The 14,827-nt window shown below is 50.0% G+C and overlaps 2 protein-coding genes across 10 annotated transcripts; one reads left to right on the top strand and one right to left on the bottom strand.

The window, feature by feature from the left end:
* The first annotated feature begins 133 nt into the window (after nucleotides 1-133).
* On the top strand, nucleotides 134-4,015 carry PQBP1 (polyglutamine binding protein 1). 6 transcript variants are annotated; one of them, XM_005878002.2, is made up of 8 exons: nucleotides 134-383; nucleotides 679-763; nucleotides 1,987-2,040; nucleotides 2,433-2,544; nucleotides 2,759-2,871; nucleotides 3,067-3,381; nucleotides 3,609-3,672; nucleotides 3,811-4,015. In XM_005878002.2, the coding sequence occupies exons 2-8, from the start codon at nucleotides 697-699 to the stop codon at nucleotides 3,965-3,967; spliced, it is 882 nt and encodes a 293-aa protein (XP_005878064.1). In that variant the 5' UTR covers nucleotides 134-383; nucleotides 679-696; the 3' UTR covers nucleotides 3,968-4,015. The 6 variants fall into 6 exon arrangements, with proteins under 6 accessions (XP_005878064.1, XP_005878062.1, XP_005878060.1 ...); XM_005878000.2 differs by lacking the exon at nucleotides 134-383 and adding an exon at nucleotides 390-494; XM_005877998.2 differs by lacking the exon at nucleotides 134-383 and adding an exon at nucleotides 392-498.
* Nucleotides 4,016-4,067: 52 nt separating this feature from the next.
* On the bottom strand, nucleotides 4,068-13,736 carry SLC35A2 (solute carrier family 35 (UDP-galactose transporter), member A2). 4 transcript variants are annotated; one of them, XM_005877997.2, is made up of 5 exons: nucleotides 13,469-13,736; nucleotides 11,475-11,657; nucleotides 7,562-7,713; nucleotides 5,693-5,839; nucleotides 4,068-4,389 (listed from the first exon to the last, which is right to left on the bottom strand). In XM_005877997.2, the coding sequence occupies exons 1-5, from the start codon at nucleotides 13,557-13,559 to the stop codon at nucleotides 4,279-4,281; spliced, it is 684 nt and encodes a 227-aa protein (XP_005878059.1). In that variant the 5' UTR covers nucleotides 13,560-13,736; the 3' UTR covers nucleotides 4,068-4,278. The 4 variants fall into 4 exon arrangements, with proteins under 4 accessions (XP_005878059.1, XP_005878056.1, XP_014404684.1 ...); XM_005877994.2 differs by having other exon boundaries at nucleotides 5,693-6,429; nucleotides 13,469-13,724; XM_014549198.1 differs by lacking the exon at nucleotides 4,068-4,389 and adding an exon at nucleotides 4,540-4,617 and having other exon boundaries at nucleotides 5,693-6,429; nucleotides 13,469-13,726.
* Nucleotides 13,737-14,827: the final 1,091 nt, after the last annotated feature.

The raw sequence follows: 14,827 nt of genomic DNA, 5'->3' as shown, positions 1-14,827 counted from the left end.
CGGTAAACGCACACAGGCGCCCGAGCTGCCACCAATGCCGGGGCCGCGATTGGGTGGCTGCGCCGTAAGTCAGGCCAACGGCGCACTCTCATTGGCTACCAGATGCGTCATCTTTTTCGCAGCCTGAGCTTCGCCCAGTTCATTTCCAGTCTTGGGGAGAGACGGTCCAGCTCTGTGCTTTGGAAGGAAAGAGTCGCGTGGTCCTGGTGATTCTAGCGGCGACGACAGGGATGCGACCTGTCTGACAGCGTTCCCCTACCTGCGTGACTCTATTGGTAACGTCGAGGGACGTGCATATTTTGAAGCCGGAGGACGTGCTCCCCTGTGCATCCCCATCCTAGCTCTTTGGTTCCTCCCACCCGGCAGTCTTTGGGGGACGTTAGGTGAGACCATTTCTGTGGCGTGGGGGAGCCGCGTTCGCCCCCTACGGCAATGGGCGAGGCCAGGGCCTAGGAGAGGAACTGGCTTCTGGAGCGCTGGGCCTGAAGAGGAGGGTTGGTGAGAGTTTTGCTAATATTGCCACCTATCTCTTCCACCTTTGAGCGCAGTTTCGTCTGCCCAGCTACTGGTGAGGTGTGGGGGGTCCAGATGAGCACTCGCTGGGGAGGAGGCGCTTGGTTATAGGATCGATTCAGATTTTCTTTGGAGCTGGTTTTTAGTCTGTCCATCCATCCCTAGATCTGCCTGCTACTCGCTATGCCGCTGCCCGTTGCTCTGCAGACCCGCTTGGCCAAGAGAGGCATCCTCAAACATCTAGAGCCCGGTGAGAACGCTAAGAGCAGATGAGCCTACCACGTGCCCGGCTTGACAGGCACTTACTTTGTTGTTGATACTGCCACTTGTATGATACATGGGCCTACTGTGCACCAAGCAGTGGGGTGGCAGGCATTTTTTTGTTAACCATACGGATTCCTGACATCCATTCCTACTGGGTGTCAAGTATGGGGTGGGGGTGAGAATCCGGGGAAGATAGACATTTCATCCTTACTATTGACAGCTGATACCTATTTGGGCCTACTGCATGGTGGATTCAATCCATCCATGGAAGTGATAACAGAGTATCTAATAGGAGGATACATGTCATGTACTGCAGTCTCCTGTGCCCAAAGGAGTGTCAGGATGCTGATACTGTGTCCTTTACCATAATGGTAACATTCTTTCAGACCTACTGCGGTGCTAGGCACTATGCTGGTGTTATATAGGTTATTGTTCACCATATCAATATGTGTTTTGGTTGTACTAAGTGCCTGGATACACATTATGTTAAGTCTATTCGGTGCCAGGCCCTGTGCACCTAATTTTTTTTCTGATGGTATATACCTTGTTAACAATACTAATGATTATAGCTGACATCTCTTTTGGGCCTACAGTGACAGGCACTATACTGTTGCTGAAATATACATTTCATTGTTATTTATATCCACAGCTGAAGTCCATGACAGGCCTACTGAGGGCCTGATATTGAGTTGACAATATACCTTTTTTAGTCTACTGATGTTAATTGACAACAGTATGCGTCAGTCCAGTCAGGAACTGAATGGATTCAGAGCAGTGTTTGAATAAATCCCTTGCTATCCAAATTCTTGCTGCTAAAAATACAGAAGTCAGAAATCCCCGACTTCCTAAGCTTGGGAGCAGAATAGATTTGGACATTTTTAAAGAAACTTCTTGCTGTTTAAACTCATTTTATCCAAATTGATTTTGGTAGTGTGCTGCTATGTACTCTTTGAGCTCAGGAACTGAAAGAATATGGATAAATCCCTATCGAAACTCTGAAGCCAAATAGGCTTGGGTAACATTGTATCTTATATCAGGGGTGGGGAACGTCTGGCCATAGAAGACCCGTGAAAACATTTGGTCTGGCCCTGCCAAGGCATTAGGAGTGAGTTAATGAAATGTTTGACCAAATATAGCAGCTAATTTTTAAGTTGATAATTTTGTATGGCCCGTGAATGATGTTATAAATATCCAAATGGCCCTTGGTAGGAAAAAGGTTCCCCACCCCTGTCTTATCTGAAACCAGGAACAGGACAGATTTAGGTACGTACATGTTTTGGTAAGTTCGCTATTTATTTATTTGTTTATTTTTTTCAAACTATAAGAGAACATTTATTTGGAAAATCATAGAGGTAGAAGAAGTAATTTATAGAGGAAATGGCCTCAGGAAGGGCCCTTGGAGCTTGGGAGTGAGCAAGGTGATGGTAATGCGCCTGGGGGAAAGGGGAGGGGAAAGGGAAAGGCGCCGGCGGGAAGGAGAGCTCGAAGTTCACTGTTTAGAAGCTAGGACTTGGATTGTGAGCGCTATGTGCCATGGCTGGTGAGATCCGGCACACGCACACATGTCCGTGTGAATGTGAGCGTCTCTCCAGGCCCAAACTGTAGGATGAGGATCCCTGATACTTACCGCTCTCCTCCTCTGCCTGTCCTGGCAGAACCAGAGGAAGAGATCATTGCTGAGGACTACGATGATGATCCCGTGGACTATGAGGCCACCCGGTTGGAGGGCCTGCCACCCAACTGGTACAAGGTGTTTGACCCTTCCTGGTAAGCTTGGAGACCTTCGGGGGGTGGGGAAGCTGACTTCTGCTTTCACCCTTCTTGTGCTGTCCCTGGCCTTGGGGGAAATGGGGGACACAAGGGAAGGGATCTGGAGGGTCCTGACATGGGGTAGGTATAGGTACAGATTGGGAGGCAGTTGAGGCTACAAGGGGAGGACATTTGTGCTGACACTTCTTCCCTCCCTCCCACTGCCCTGCAGCGGACTCCCTTACTACTGGAATGTGGACACAGACCTGGTGTCCTGGCTCTCCCCACACGACTCCAACTCCATCGTTACCAAATCTGCTAAGAAGCTCAGGAACAGTAATGCAGGTGAGTTGGCAGGTCCCAGGGTGCCTCACGCGCTTCTAGCATTTCTCAGAAAGGGCTCAGTAAATGATAGTGGGTCCAGGAGGGACAGGTGAGACAGGCCAACCCAGCCCCAGGCAAGAGAGGCTGGCAAAGGCAACAGACACTGGGTTCTGAGGTGGGAGATAGGAGGTCACTTCAAGGCTTTTGTGTCCCCAGATGCTGAGGAGAAGTTGGACCGGAGCCATGAGAAATCGGACCGGAGCCACGAGAAATCGGACCGGGGCCATGAGAAATCCGACAGGAGCCACGAGAAGTCTGACCGGGGCCACGAGAAATCAGACAGAGACCGTGAACGTGGCTATGACAAGGTGGACAGAGAAAGAGAGCGGGACAGGGATCGGGACAGGGACCGGGACAGGGACCGGGACAGGGACCGTGACCGTGGATATGACAAGGTGGACAGAGAAGAGGCCAAAGAACGGCGCCATCATCGCCGGGAAGAGCTGGCTCCCTACCCCAAGAGCAAGAAGGGTAAGCTGAGCAGGGCTGGACCCGGGTAAGGCTGCAGGCACAGGGGCGCAGCACGAACGGAAGCCCTTACTTCCCTTCATGCCAGTGCCTGAACCCGGGGTTTGGGAGAAGGTGCTGCAGCCATGGCAGCTGTGGACTCCATTTGTGCTTGCAATGGGGGAAGCTCAGTGATCAAGTGGTCCCTTGTGCCCTCATTGAAGACCTTGTTCTGCCACCTCCTTCCACAGTTTCAAGCCGGAAGGATGAAGAGTTAGACCCAATGGACCCCAGCGCATACTCAGATGCACCCCGGTAAGTGACATGGACTCCCTGCACTGGTGATCATTCCTTTCTGCCTCACTCTCTCCTTCCCTGCCTCATCAGTTGCTTGGGAGGGGGTTGCCTGCTACATCCCACACTCCCACCCCCTGACCCTCTTGTCATCCCCAGGGGCACCTGGTCAACAGGACTCCCCAAGCGGAACGAGGCTAAGACGGGTGCAGACACGACAGCCGCCGGGCCCCTCTTCCAGCAGCGTCCCTACCCATCCCCAGGGGCTGTGCTCCGGGCCAATGCCGAGGCCTCCCGAACCAAGCAGCAGGACTGAACCCTCGTGGTTTTTAATAATAAAAGCTTTACAGTGGCTTGAACCCACCAGGCCAGAGTGCTTTCCTTCTCTTGCATTTTTGAGGCTTTCCAACCCAAGGTGGCAAGATGCAAAGCAGTTTATTTGCAAAAACTCACCTAAGAAATACTGTGGGGGTGGCAGGGACGTGGGGGCAGCAGGGGCTAGAGGCTGAGGTGTCTGAGGTGGTTCCTATCTGGGCCCTTCTTTATCAGAAAGTGTGGGTATGTCAGCCCTGTGTGGGGGTGGGGGTGGTGGGGATAGGGGGGATCGGTGTCTGCCTCCCCCCACCCCTAATACTGATCAGAGTTTGGTCCTGGCTGAGCCAGGGCAAGAAAGGAGGACGAGGCCAGGCCAGCGTCTTCAGTCCCAGCAGCTACGAACCCTTCACCTTGATGAGCAACCTGTGGTGGAAATGGGAAGGAAAGAAAAACACAGAAAGCTGGGGTGGGCTGGCAGGCAGGCATTCTGAGCAAGCGAGGGTGACAGCAGTGAGCCTGGTAATCCTGGGGTTAGTAATAGAGCCCCTGTGTAGAGAGCAGGTCCCCTGGGTCAGAAAGCTACACGTGGACTAAATAAATACAACATCTTTATTTGGCATTAGGTATCCTGACATTGGTTCATTACAGTTCCTTAAAAAACAAAAAAATCAGAACAAGTTAATCAAAAATAAAGGTCCAATGGCCCTATTTACACATAGCAAAGACAGCCCAGGCATCTCCCAAGCGTGCGCACGGGCACAGACACCCCCCCCCCCCCCCACACACACACATACATACACACACACACCCGGGAGACAGTTAAGGGGTTAATAAGCTTTGAGGAATGCATGGGGCAAGTTCCATATTTCAGCAAATTTAAGACACACACACACACCCCCTCCCCCATGAATTAAGGATGCCCTCATTCAGCCAGTGGGGTAGCAAAGAGTATGGTTGGCAGCTTTATTTTTTTTTCTCAGAAAATAACCCTGCATCTGGCAACTGACAGTATTTCTTAGATTCAGTGATTCAGCCACTTCAGGGACCTCCCTCCCTGCTTTTCCCATACCCTGGATCATCAATGATCTGATTACACAAATCCCCAAACCACTAAAAACCACATAGTCCCCATTTCTGGACCAGGCTGATGCAAAATCTCAGCTCTCGCCCCGACCTCTCCCACAAGAGCCCCACTTTCAGGGGTCTCAGTGTCAGGGAAGCTGCCTGAAGGCCACAAAAAGAGCTGCTAACATGATCCAGCGTGGTGGTGAAGGAGAGCAGGCCTGGAGCTATGGGAAATGAAACCCCTCAGGCAGGCATCAGTCATTATTAAAGAGCTGTAAGATTTTTGTCCAATTTGTCCTTACAAAGGTACAGGGACTACTGGGAGGGACTCTCCCAGGCATGAGACAGGACACCTCTGGCTGAAGGAGGGAGGCAGATAAAAAGGCCTTAAATGACAATACCCTCCCCAACCTGGTCCTCAAAGGGGTGAGACTGGGACAGAGGAGGTGGCTCTAAACACCCCTCCATGGGAGGGGGGGTTCAGCGGACAAGCAAGGGCCCGCCCAGCCCTACGCCCCTCCCAAAGTCTCAAAAGACCTTAAACCCCAGAGGGGCCAGGCCCTAGGGGCAACTTGGGTCCTGCAGATGCCCAACACCCTCCACCCAGTCCCCCACCCTGTCTCCCCACACCGTTGCCAGCCCTCACTTCACCAGCACTGACTTTGGCAGAAAGGGCTCCGTGCTGAGGTCTCCGCGATGGGAAGACAGCTGCGGTGGTGGTGGCTGCCCAGGAGGCTGCTGGTGAGTGCAGGGCCCAGAGGCCGAGGTGGAAGTAGAAGCTATGGCTTTGGCTGCACTTCGGGGAAGGCTGTAGAGGTAGACGGCGCCGATGACCAGCCCGGCACCAAGGGCAAACAATGGGTCCACATGGAAGCCAAAGAGGCGGATGGAGGCAACAGTGGACAGCACGATGGACAGGGAGGTGGCAAAGCCCTTGAGGATGTTGTCAGCGTACTTGACAACAACAGCCACCAGTAGCCCGCCAAAGGCCTGGTTGAGCACCACGCCCCAGACAGCAGGTGTGTACCCAAAGAAGAAGCCGCGGTGGGCCACAGCGGCGCCCTCGGCCCACCAGAGCCCCACCAGGCCCAGCACTGTGCCAAAGAGGCCCAGCTGCAGGTTGCGCAGCCACACGGAGCCTGAGCTGCCTTTGAGGATCTTCTCAAAGTAGACACCTGCGAAGCCCGAGGAGAGACAGGAGGCCACGACAGCTGTTAGGCCCACCCCAGGGTTCTGATCCAGTGGCCGTGGGCCCCCACCACCGGCTTGCTGTGCCTGGACAATGGCGACACCCGTGAAGAGGAGCAGCAGGGAGGCCCACTGCAGCCGGGAAAGGCTGCGGTTCAGCATGAGCACGGAGAACAGGGCTGTGGTCAGAATCTTCAGCTGGTACGTCACCTGCGAGTGGCATGTGGAAGACACTGAGAGCTGCCGCTGACCCCCGACATGTGCACATGGGGGACAGCACCCACTGTGGGCCCCCAGGCACAATGCGGGGACAGGGTAGATGACAATAAAAATAGCAAACATTTCCAGCTGCTGCCCATTGACAGATGTGGCTAAATTGCCCTGAGGTTCCTCCCAGAAGGTACACAGGAGGTTGACTGTGCAAGAAGTCCCCGGCCACACCCAAGCCCACATCCCAACCCCATTTCCTGGCTGTGTGATGAGGGAGAAAGCACTTGCCCTATCCGAGCCCTGACATCTGCTGTCAAATATGGCTGGTGTATGTCAAACACCTCACACCGAAAGTAATGAAAGAATGGTAGACATCATGATGAGGGAGGTCTTGATCAATACCTGTTGATAAAAATGAGTCTGCCACACAATATTAGCAAATTATGTGCTGGGTGTGGGTGTAAGCACTTCATGTGAATTCATTTATTTAATCCTCATGTATGAAGTGCGTGCTATTGTAATGTCTAATTTAAAGATGAGAAAAGTGCCCTAGCTGGTTTGGCTCAGGGTTTGATTGCTGGTCAGAGCATATGCCTGGGTTGCAGGCTCGATCCCCAGTGTGGAGCGTGCAGGAGGCAGCCAATCAATGATTCTCATCATTGATGTTTCTATCTCTCTCTCCTTCTCCCTTCCTCTCTGGGATCAATAAAAATATATTTTAAAAAAATAAATAAAATAAAATAAAGATGGGAAAACTAAGGATCAGGGATTTTAAGTGACTCACCCAACACCACACATCACACAGCTAGAAAATCGAGCTGGGATTTGAACCTGGACAGCCTGGCTCCTGAATCCAGGATCTTTAACCATTTCATAAGACTGCCTGAAAAGAGCCTGAAGCTTATCTATCACCAACCAAGGGCTCTTCCCGGGTATCATATCTTTCAAACATCCCAGCATCCCAGTGAGTAGCTATTACCATTTCCATTCCCATTTCTCACCGATGAGGAAACAGAGGTCAAGGGAGTTGCCTGGATATTCCAAAGGTGATAAGAGCTCCCGCTCTCTGCAGCCCCCCCCCCCCCCCCCCCCCCGCCAGTTCCTCCAGGGCCATGCTGGGCTTGGGGCTCACCTGAAAAGTGGCAGCTGGCAGGTTGGAGATGGCAACATACTGGAGGTTATTCTGCAAGGTGTAGATGAGAGAGGGCACTGCAAGCTTGAATGTGTCCACATACTGCACCAGGACAGCCTCGTGGAGGAAGAGGACCAGATGCTTCACGTTACCTTGGTGGATGGAGGAGAGCCCTTTTAGCACTGACTACCAAAGACAGGGATCCTCTGCAGGCTGGGACTAGGCCTGGTCCCGTGTCTCCCCACCACACTGCCTCCCTGAGGACTAGAATGAGCCCGTGCTTTCAATTTCCCTACAGAGGAAGCACGTCTCCAGCAGGCCTTTCGGATACTCAGTGGGATAAATACAGCAGTCCATTAACACTGGACGTAACACTGTGTCTGAGAATCACAGGCCATACCTCACTCATCTTAGAGCCTACCTCCCTGGCGCAAAGCCCCATTCAGGGCAAGCACTCAATACACATTTGTACAATGAACTCATCGGCATTAAGTAGGATATTGTGAAGCAGGAGCCCAAGGAGTGTAGGTGGAAGGCTGTTTATCAAATAGGGATACTTTTACACTCCACTTGTAGACTTAACCTAGCTCCTTTACTGGCCTGCAAGCTTTCTGTCAGCCCTACACACACCAAGCAGTTACCTCCAACACATGGAAATACGCATGCTTGACTGTTAAGCAGAAAGTCTGGTTGGGACCTGCTCCAATCAATCAATGAGAATACTTTCCTATATAATAAGGCCTTTGCAAAGCTCGTCCCACTTTTTTGGCAGTTCGGTGTCACTCCTCAGGGAAAACCCAATCACTACACAAGATTATCGTGGGACCTGTCGATGCTCACTCACATTCCCTGTCCTTGCCTTTCATGGCATTAACCCCAGGAGTAATTATCAATGTCTAACCCCTTACCCAAATTTCCTGGGCCCAGGTGTTTGGGTGCTTAAAAATTTTCAGGTGGCCCTAACCGGTTTGGCTCAATGGATAGAGCGTCAGCCTGCGGACTGAAGGGTCCCAGGATCGATTCCGGTCAAGGGCATGTACCTTGGTGCGGGCACATCCCCAGTAGGGAGTGTGCAGGAGGCAGCTGATCGATGTTTCCCTCTCATCGATGTTTCTAACTCTCTATCCCTCTTCCTTCCTCTCAGTAAAAAAAATCAATAAAATATATATATTTAAAAAAATTTTTTTTCAGGTGTTAGAAAGGTAACATGGTCAAAATACTATATACTTCATATAACACACCCGACATAAATGGGCTACACACCATAATCAAGCACATTCATATTCCTACCACATGAGAAAAGGAGAAACACACAAATATATCAATAGCCCCACATCAGGTCAGACCAAGCTTTACCACCAAATTCAGAGACAAGAAAAGCGGTGTGTGTGAAATTGTAGGTAAGAGATGAAAGCCTGCGACTAAGTCTGCAGCTATTTGTTCCTCCTCATCTAATGTATCAGCCCCATGAGGGCAAGATGCATGTCTGCACTGTTAACACCCTCCTCCACAGCCACAGCAAGGCCTGCCATGCAGTATTCACTAGAAAGTGTCTGAGAATCAATCAGGAGCAGAGCAGGTAGGTCCCTAGACTGCTGTCTCCCAGGGCCCTGGAGTAAAGAGTGGGTAAGAATGTCTTGTTCAATGTAAGTGCTGAGGGCATAACCACATGCAAGGCCTTTATAGAGAAATGACTTGGCAACATTTTAAAGAAGAAGGCCTTCCGGGAGGTGTTTAAATTAGGAGATAAAGCTACCTTATAGGAAATACAGAGGATAGAAGAACATGTTAAATACAGAGGATAGAACTGCTGAGAGGCAGTCAGCAAAATCTAGGTTACCCAAAGTCTACAAGACAAATGACCTGGTTTCTTCTACAAATTAGAGAGAGAGAGAGAAAAAAAGAATTGGAGGGAAATATAGAGGTTAACAAACTCAGAAGACCTTAACCAAGTACAAAACACTGATCTTGATATAAACTTGACTCAAACACTGATACAGAAAACAGATTGACAGCTGTCAGAGAGGAGGGTGGTGGGAAGCTCGTTGAAAAAGGTGAAGGTGCCAGCACCGGTTTGGCTCAGTGGATAGAGCGTCAGCCTGCGGACTGAAGGGTCCCGGGTCCATCCCCTAACTCTCCCAGGTTCTTATTGCCAACAATGGCATTGCAGCAGTGAAATGCATGCGGTCTATCCGTCGGTGGTCCTACGAGATGTTTCGAAATGAACGTGCAATCCGATTTGTTGTCATGGTCACACCTGAAGACCTTAAAGCCAATGCAGGTGAGTTATTTGCATTAAGAAAGCATCACTCTAGAGCAGCCGTGGGCAAGGATCCGGCCCTTTTGAAATGAATAAAACTAAAAAAAAAAGACCGTACCCTTTTATGTAATGATGTTTACTTTGAATTTATATTAGTTCACACAAACACTCCATCCATGCTTTTGTTCCGGCCCTCCGGTCCAGTTTAAGAACCCATTGTGGCCCTTGAGTCAAAAAGTTTGCCCACCCCTGGTCTAGACTCTAGACAAACAATAGTATGGTGATTTCCAGAGGGAAAGGAGGGTGGGGAGAGGTTGGAGATGGTAAAGGGAGAATAAATGGTGATGGAAAGAGACTTGACTTGGGGTGGTGAATATACAATATACAGATGATGTAAGATAGAATTGTTGTACTCCTTAAACCTTTATAAATTTATTAACCAATGTCACCCCAATAAATTCAATAAAAAAACTTGACTCAAATACATTTTAAAAAATGTTTATGATGCTCTAGCTGGTTTGGCTCAGTGGATAGTGTCGGCCTGTGGACTGAAGGGTCCCAGGTTCGATTCAGGTCAAGGGCACATGCCTAGGTTGCGGGCACATCCTCAGTGTGGGGCATGCAGGAGGCAGCCGATCCATGATTTTCTCTCATCACTGATGTTTCTCTCTCTCTCTCTCCCTTCCTCTCTGAAATCAACAAAAACTATAAAGAAATACTTCATGTGGGACATAGGGCAGGTCCTCAAATAACATTGTTTTCTTTAATGTTATTGTGTTATAACTATTGAAATGCCTATGAACTTAACTCATTTGTATCAATTAGCCTGTGGTAAAACTGGTTTCATTATACATTGTTTAATTTAAAGTTGCTGAACCTATTGATGACATTAAGTGACGACTTACTGCACTTCAATATAATAAGGTGGGGGGGCATAGGTAGGCAGACATATAGATTGGCAGTGAGTGGATAATCGCTGACTGGTTTTTTTGTTTTGTTTTGTTTTTTATTAATCTTCACCTGAGGATATTTTCTCATTGATTTTAAGAGAGTGGAAGGGAGGGGGAGAGAAAGAGAAATATCAATGTGAGGGAGACACATTGATTGGTTGCCTCCCGGGATGCAGCCTGCAACTGAGGTACATGCCCTTGACCGGAATTGAACCTAGGATGCTTCAATCCAAGGGCTGATGCTCTCCATCCACTGAGCAATACCGGCTAGGGCTCACTGACACTGTTTAATAGCAGAGTGGTCATCAGTTGATAATTGTTGAATCTGGGTGATGGGTACATGGATATTTTCCTATTTTATCATTCTCTCTGATTTTGTGTTTGAAGCTCCCCATAATAAAAAGCTAAAGAGACTAAATAAATCATCATGTAAGGGTCACCTGCCACTGATGGGTACAGACTGGCTCACTCATACAGGGTTTGGGGTATAAAAGTATAGATGGAGCCACTCATAGCTGGAGGAACAAGGCAGCTTGGCTGCACTTACACACTTCCCAGGCAACTCTACAGATTCAGAGATATTCCCCCAGCAAACCCTCCATGTGGGTGCAGGTCTACACACACACACACACACACACACACACACACACAGGCAGAATCCTACCGAACTCCAGTACAGCCCCCGCCCCTCCCTGGCTCATACCCCTTTTCTGTGCGAAGAGTAGCAGCAGGCAGGTGAGACCTTTGAGCACCTCGGCCATAACCACAGCAGTCGTGGCAAAGAAGCGGTCGCCAGGCAGCGTGCGGGTGTAGCGGATGCTGAGGATGAGGGAGGCATTCTGAACCACCAGCACAGCTAGGGATATGTATTTGAGGCGCCGGTGAGCTGTGGGGGATGGAAAGAGCAAAGGGGAAGAAGGTGTCAGAAGCTGCTTGGGACATAGCCATACCACCACCCTCCCCTCTCCTTTTTCAACCAGGATCCTCCTAGCCACCACTGCTTTGTCCTCCCTCTGCCTGCCCATCCTAACCCGATGAGGGTCACAGGAAGAAGAGCCAGAAAGGTAGAAGTGGGCGGGGCCCATACCTGGAATCCTTCCTGAGGTGTTAGGAAATGGCCAGGGCAGGCCCTGGACACCCCGTTTCCCCTGAGAAGCAACTCTCTCCCAGAAAAAAATACCAACTACAGTCTCAACATCTATTGAGTGCTTACTGTTTGCCTATCACTGGGCTAAGGGATTTATATGTATTACAACAGACCCCAATATTGCTCTGATCTCTGAAGGAACTATAAGGATTCCCATTTTATGGATGAGCTAACTGAAGATTTATATGTAATGTTGCTTCTATTTAATGAGGGGTTGTTCCATGTAAAGAATGATACTCTAATACAGGGAATGAGACCACCGTATAAAGCAGTGGTTCTCAACCTTCCTAATGCCGTGACCCTTTAATACAGCTCCTCATGTTGTGGTGACCCCCAACCATAAAATTATTTTCGTTGCTACTTCATAACTGTAATGTCGCTACTGTTATGAATCGTCATGTAAATATCTGATATGCAGGATGTATTTTCATTGTTACAAATTGAACATAATTAAAGCAGTGATTAATCACAAAAACAATATGTAATTATATATGTGTTTTCCGATGGTCTTAGGCGACCCCTGTGAAAGGGTCGTTCGACCCCCAAAGGGGTCGCGACCCGCAGGTTGGCGACCCACAGGTTGAGAACCGCTGGTATAAAGCATGTTCACTCCCTAAGAAACAGCCTTTCCCCCAACTAAGAAATTATTTTATTCTTCCACACTCAGAATGGTCTCTCCAACCCCTCCCTCCTATGAGGACAGATTCTTTCTGACCCAAAATAATCTAACAAATAAGATATGATTCCCACACTGTCCCAAGGATTGAGCCCCATATAATCAATGATTACTTCACCAAAAATGGTCTGGTTCCTTCAATGATATAAGGAAATTTCCCTTTACTCCACATGGTCCAGTCCTCCAACCACTGCATTCCTCTACCTCCAGCTGAGAATTATTCCTTGTTTTCCTCACACAATGAACAATCCTGGCTATAAGGAAGAGCCTGGCACCCTAAGAACGTCCTTTTTCCGCCCTATAAGGAAGGACTGCCCCCCCCCACTCCAGCATATAATAAACCTCCATTGGGAGGGGACCCCAAGATGGCCTGCTCCCCATATAATGAAGGACATCCCCATCCTCAAAATGGACTCTAAATCACACAAGGAAGGACCTGCCCCACCCTAACTCACAATAGCCCCTGTGCCTTTATAAGGAAGAACCTCCACCCGGAATAACCTCTCCCTTGTATAAAGAGAGAACTCTCCCACCCTCGGAATGGTCTCTCCTTTCCATAAGGAAGGACCCCCACACACACTCATAATGGTCTTAGCCTCCCCAAGAGGAAATATCCCCCTAGACTCAAAATAGCCTCTACTCTCCCTATGCAGAAGAGACCCCCCCCATCACCCTCGGGATTGATTTTTCCCACCCTCCACACACTCACAATGGTCTGTTCCTTCTTCCCTCCCCACCCATCCTCACCCCCGCTACACACATTGGTCGGTCCATATGGGATGCTCCCTCTCGCTTCAGTCAAGCACCTTCCTGATGTCCCCCAGCGATCCTGCCCCTGCCCCGCCGCCGACCGCTTGGCTACAGCCTGCCTCACCCGCACTCATGGTACCAGGCTCCAAGGCCCCCGCGGAGACCACTCCTGGCCCGGCCGCCGCGGTGGAACAGCCAGACCCAACCGCTGCCATGTTGGCATCTGCCTGGCCCGTCCCCTCGGCAACAGCAGGCCACTTCCGTGTCTGTCACTTCCGCTTCCGGGCCTCTAGGGTAAGCTAGGACGAGGGAAGGGCTGACCAGAGCAGTGGCTTTCCTTGTCTGGTCCAGATCGCCGTTCTGAAGCCTCAAGACTTCGATTCCACGTGATAGGGAGATCGGGCGTACGGCCAGCTCAGCACCGCCCCGCCCCCCCCACCCGCACAGCCTCTTCCCGTTACTACGACCCGCCCTCTCCATTGATATCGCTTTCCAGATCACCCGCCCATCCCGTCTCGTCGTCTCATTGGTTCAGTTGCCCCGCTCTTATCTCCGTTCTTTATTGGCATGGTCTTCTGATGGCACCACCCTTTCCACACCAAAACTAGGTCTTTCCTGGTTGGACTTGAAGTTCCCCTTTCCCCTTTCCAAGAGAGAAACCACCCCCTTTGTGCGCCTTCGGGCTTTTGGGAGCCAAATGATGTTTGAGGGGGCGGGGCAGGTGAAGGTCAGCCAGGTAATCTAAATCAGGGCAGTTTAGAATATACAAGTGAAAGGGCACAGGAGAGTTTAATTGAGCCAGAGAAGGGAGGGCAAGTAAGCCAACATTGAGATGGAAAAGAACTAAGAAGTGGACTGGTAAACCTGCAGGTGAGAGGCTTACCGGTTAGCTTTTGAAAGCAGGGCAAGAGAAGGAACAGCTGAGGTGGGGGACAAGTGAAAACAAGATAGAATAGGGAAGGTAAGTCAAGAATTAAGAGAGATGAGCACTTAAAGGTAAAAGGGAGAGGCGAAAAGGTAAGGGCAAAACGAGTGTTAGAAATCAAGGGCTGGTAAGATCCCACCCTGCACTCAAACCTAGCCCCACCCTCACCAATGGCCTGAAAGGGCTTTTCTTTTCCCACGTGGAAGGGATTTACTTCCTCCCTAGAATTGGGGGTGGGGGTGGGGTTTCCTGCCCCTAAGCTAGCCATCTTTAATCAGGGATGTGTCCCAAACATCTTCAGTATCTGTGTCCAATGGAGCCCTTCTGCACCTACTGGTCATTACATAAGAGCTGGGGAAGGGGGCGCTGTCAATAGTTTTGTGTGAATCCATAAAAGATCTTTAGGATGGCACCACAAGACAGGCTTCCTGAGGGCAGAGGTGAGATCCACTCCATCTCCCTCTTGGCTCAGACGCAGCAGATGCTCCACAAACGCCTCACTGCAACTACAACTGACCAGTCACTTGTGATTCTATTACGTTTATTAAATAGTGGGTT

The sequence above is a fragment of the Myotis brandtii genome, unplaced genomic scaffold (assembly GCF_000412655.1).
Source record: "Myotis brandtii unplaced genomic scaffold, ASM41265v1 scaffold5384, whole genome shotgun sequence".
NCBI classification, from domain to species: Eukaryota; Metazoa; Chordata; class Mammalia; order Chiroptera; family Vespertilionidae; genus Myotis; species Myotis brandtii.
The sequence above is the reverse complement of the archived record's forward strand: the minus strand, read 5'-3'. Positions and strand labels throughout refer to the sequence as shown.

What these genes read in the sequence shown, in the direction of transcription:
- PQBP1 (XM_005878002.2), top strand. Translation starts at nt 697, where the DNA reads ATGCCGCTGCCCGTTGCTCTGCAGACCCGCTTGGCCAAGAGAGGCATC. An exon ending in CCTCAAACATCTAGAGCCCG is followed by an intron (nt 764 to 1,986) that starts GTGAGAACGCTA and finishes GGCCCTTGGTAG; the next exon opens with GAAAAAGGTTCCCCACCCCT. An exon ending in CAGGAACAGGACAGATTTAG is followed by an intron (nt 2,041 to 2,432) that starts GTACGTACATGT and finishes CTGTCCTGGCAG; the next exon opens with AACCAGAGGAAGAGATCATT.
- SLC35A2 (XM_005877993.2), bottom strand. Translation starts at nt 13,559, where the DNA reads ATGGCAGCGGTTGGGTCTGGCTGTTCCACCGCGGCGGCCGGGCCAGGA. An exon ending in GCCTGGTACCATGAGTGCGG is followed by an intron (nt 11,955 to 13,468) that starts GTGAGGCAGGCT and finishes TTGAGACTGTAG; the next exon opens with TTGGTATTTTTTTCTGGGAG. An exon ending in TGCCAGCTGCCACTTTTCAG is followed by an intron (nt 6,430 to 7,561) that starts GTGAGCCCCAAG and finishes TGCCACTCGCAG; the next exon opens with GTGACGTACCAGCTGAAGAT.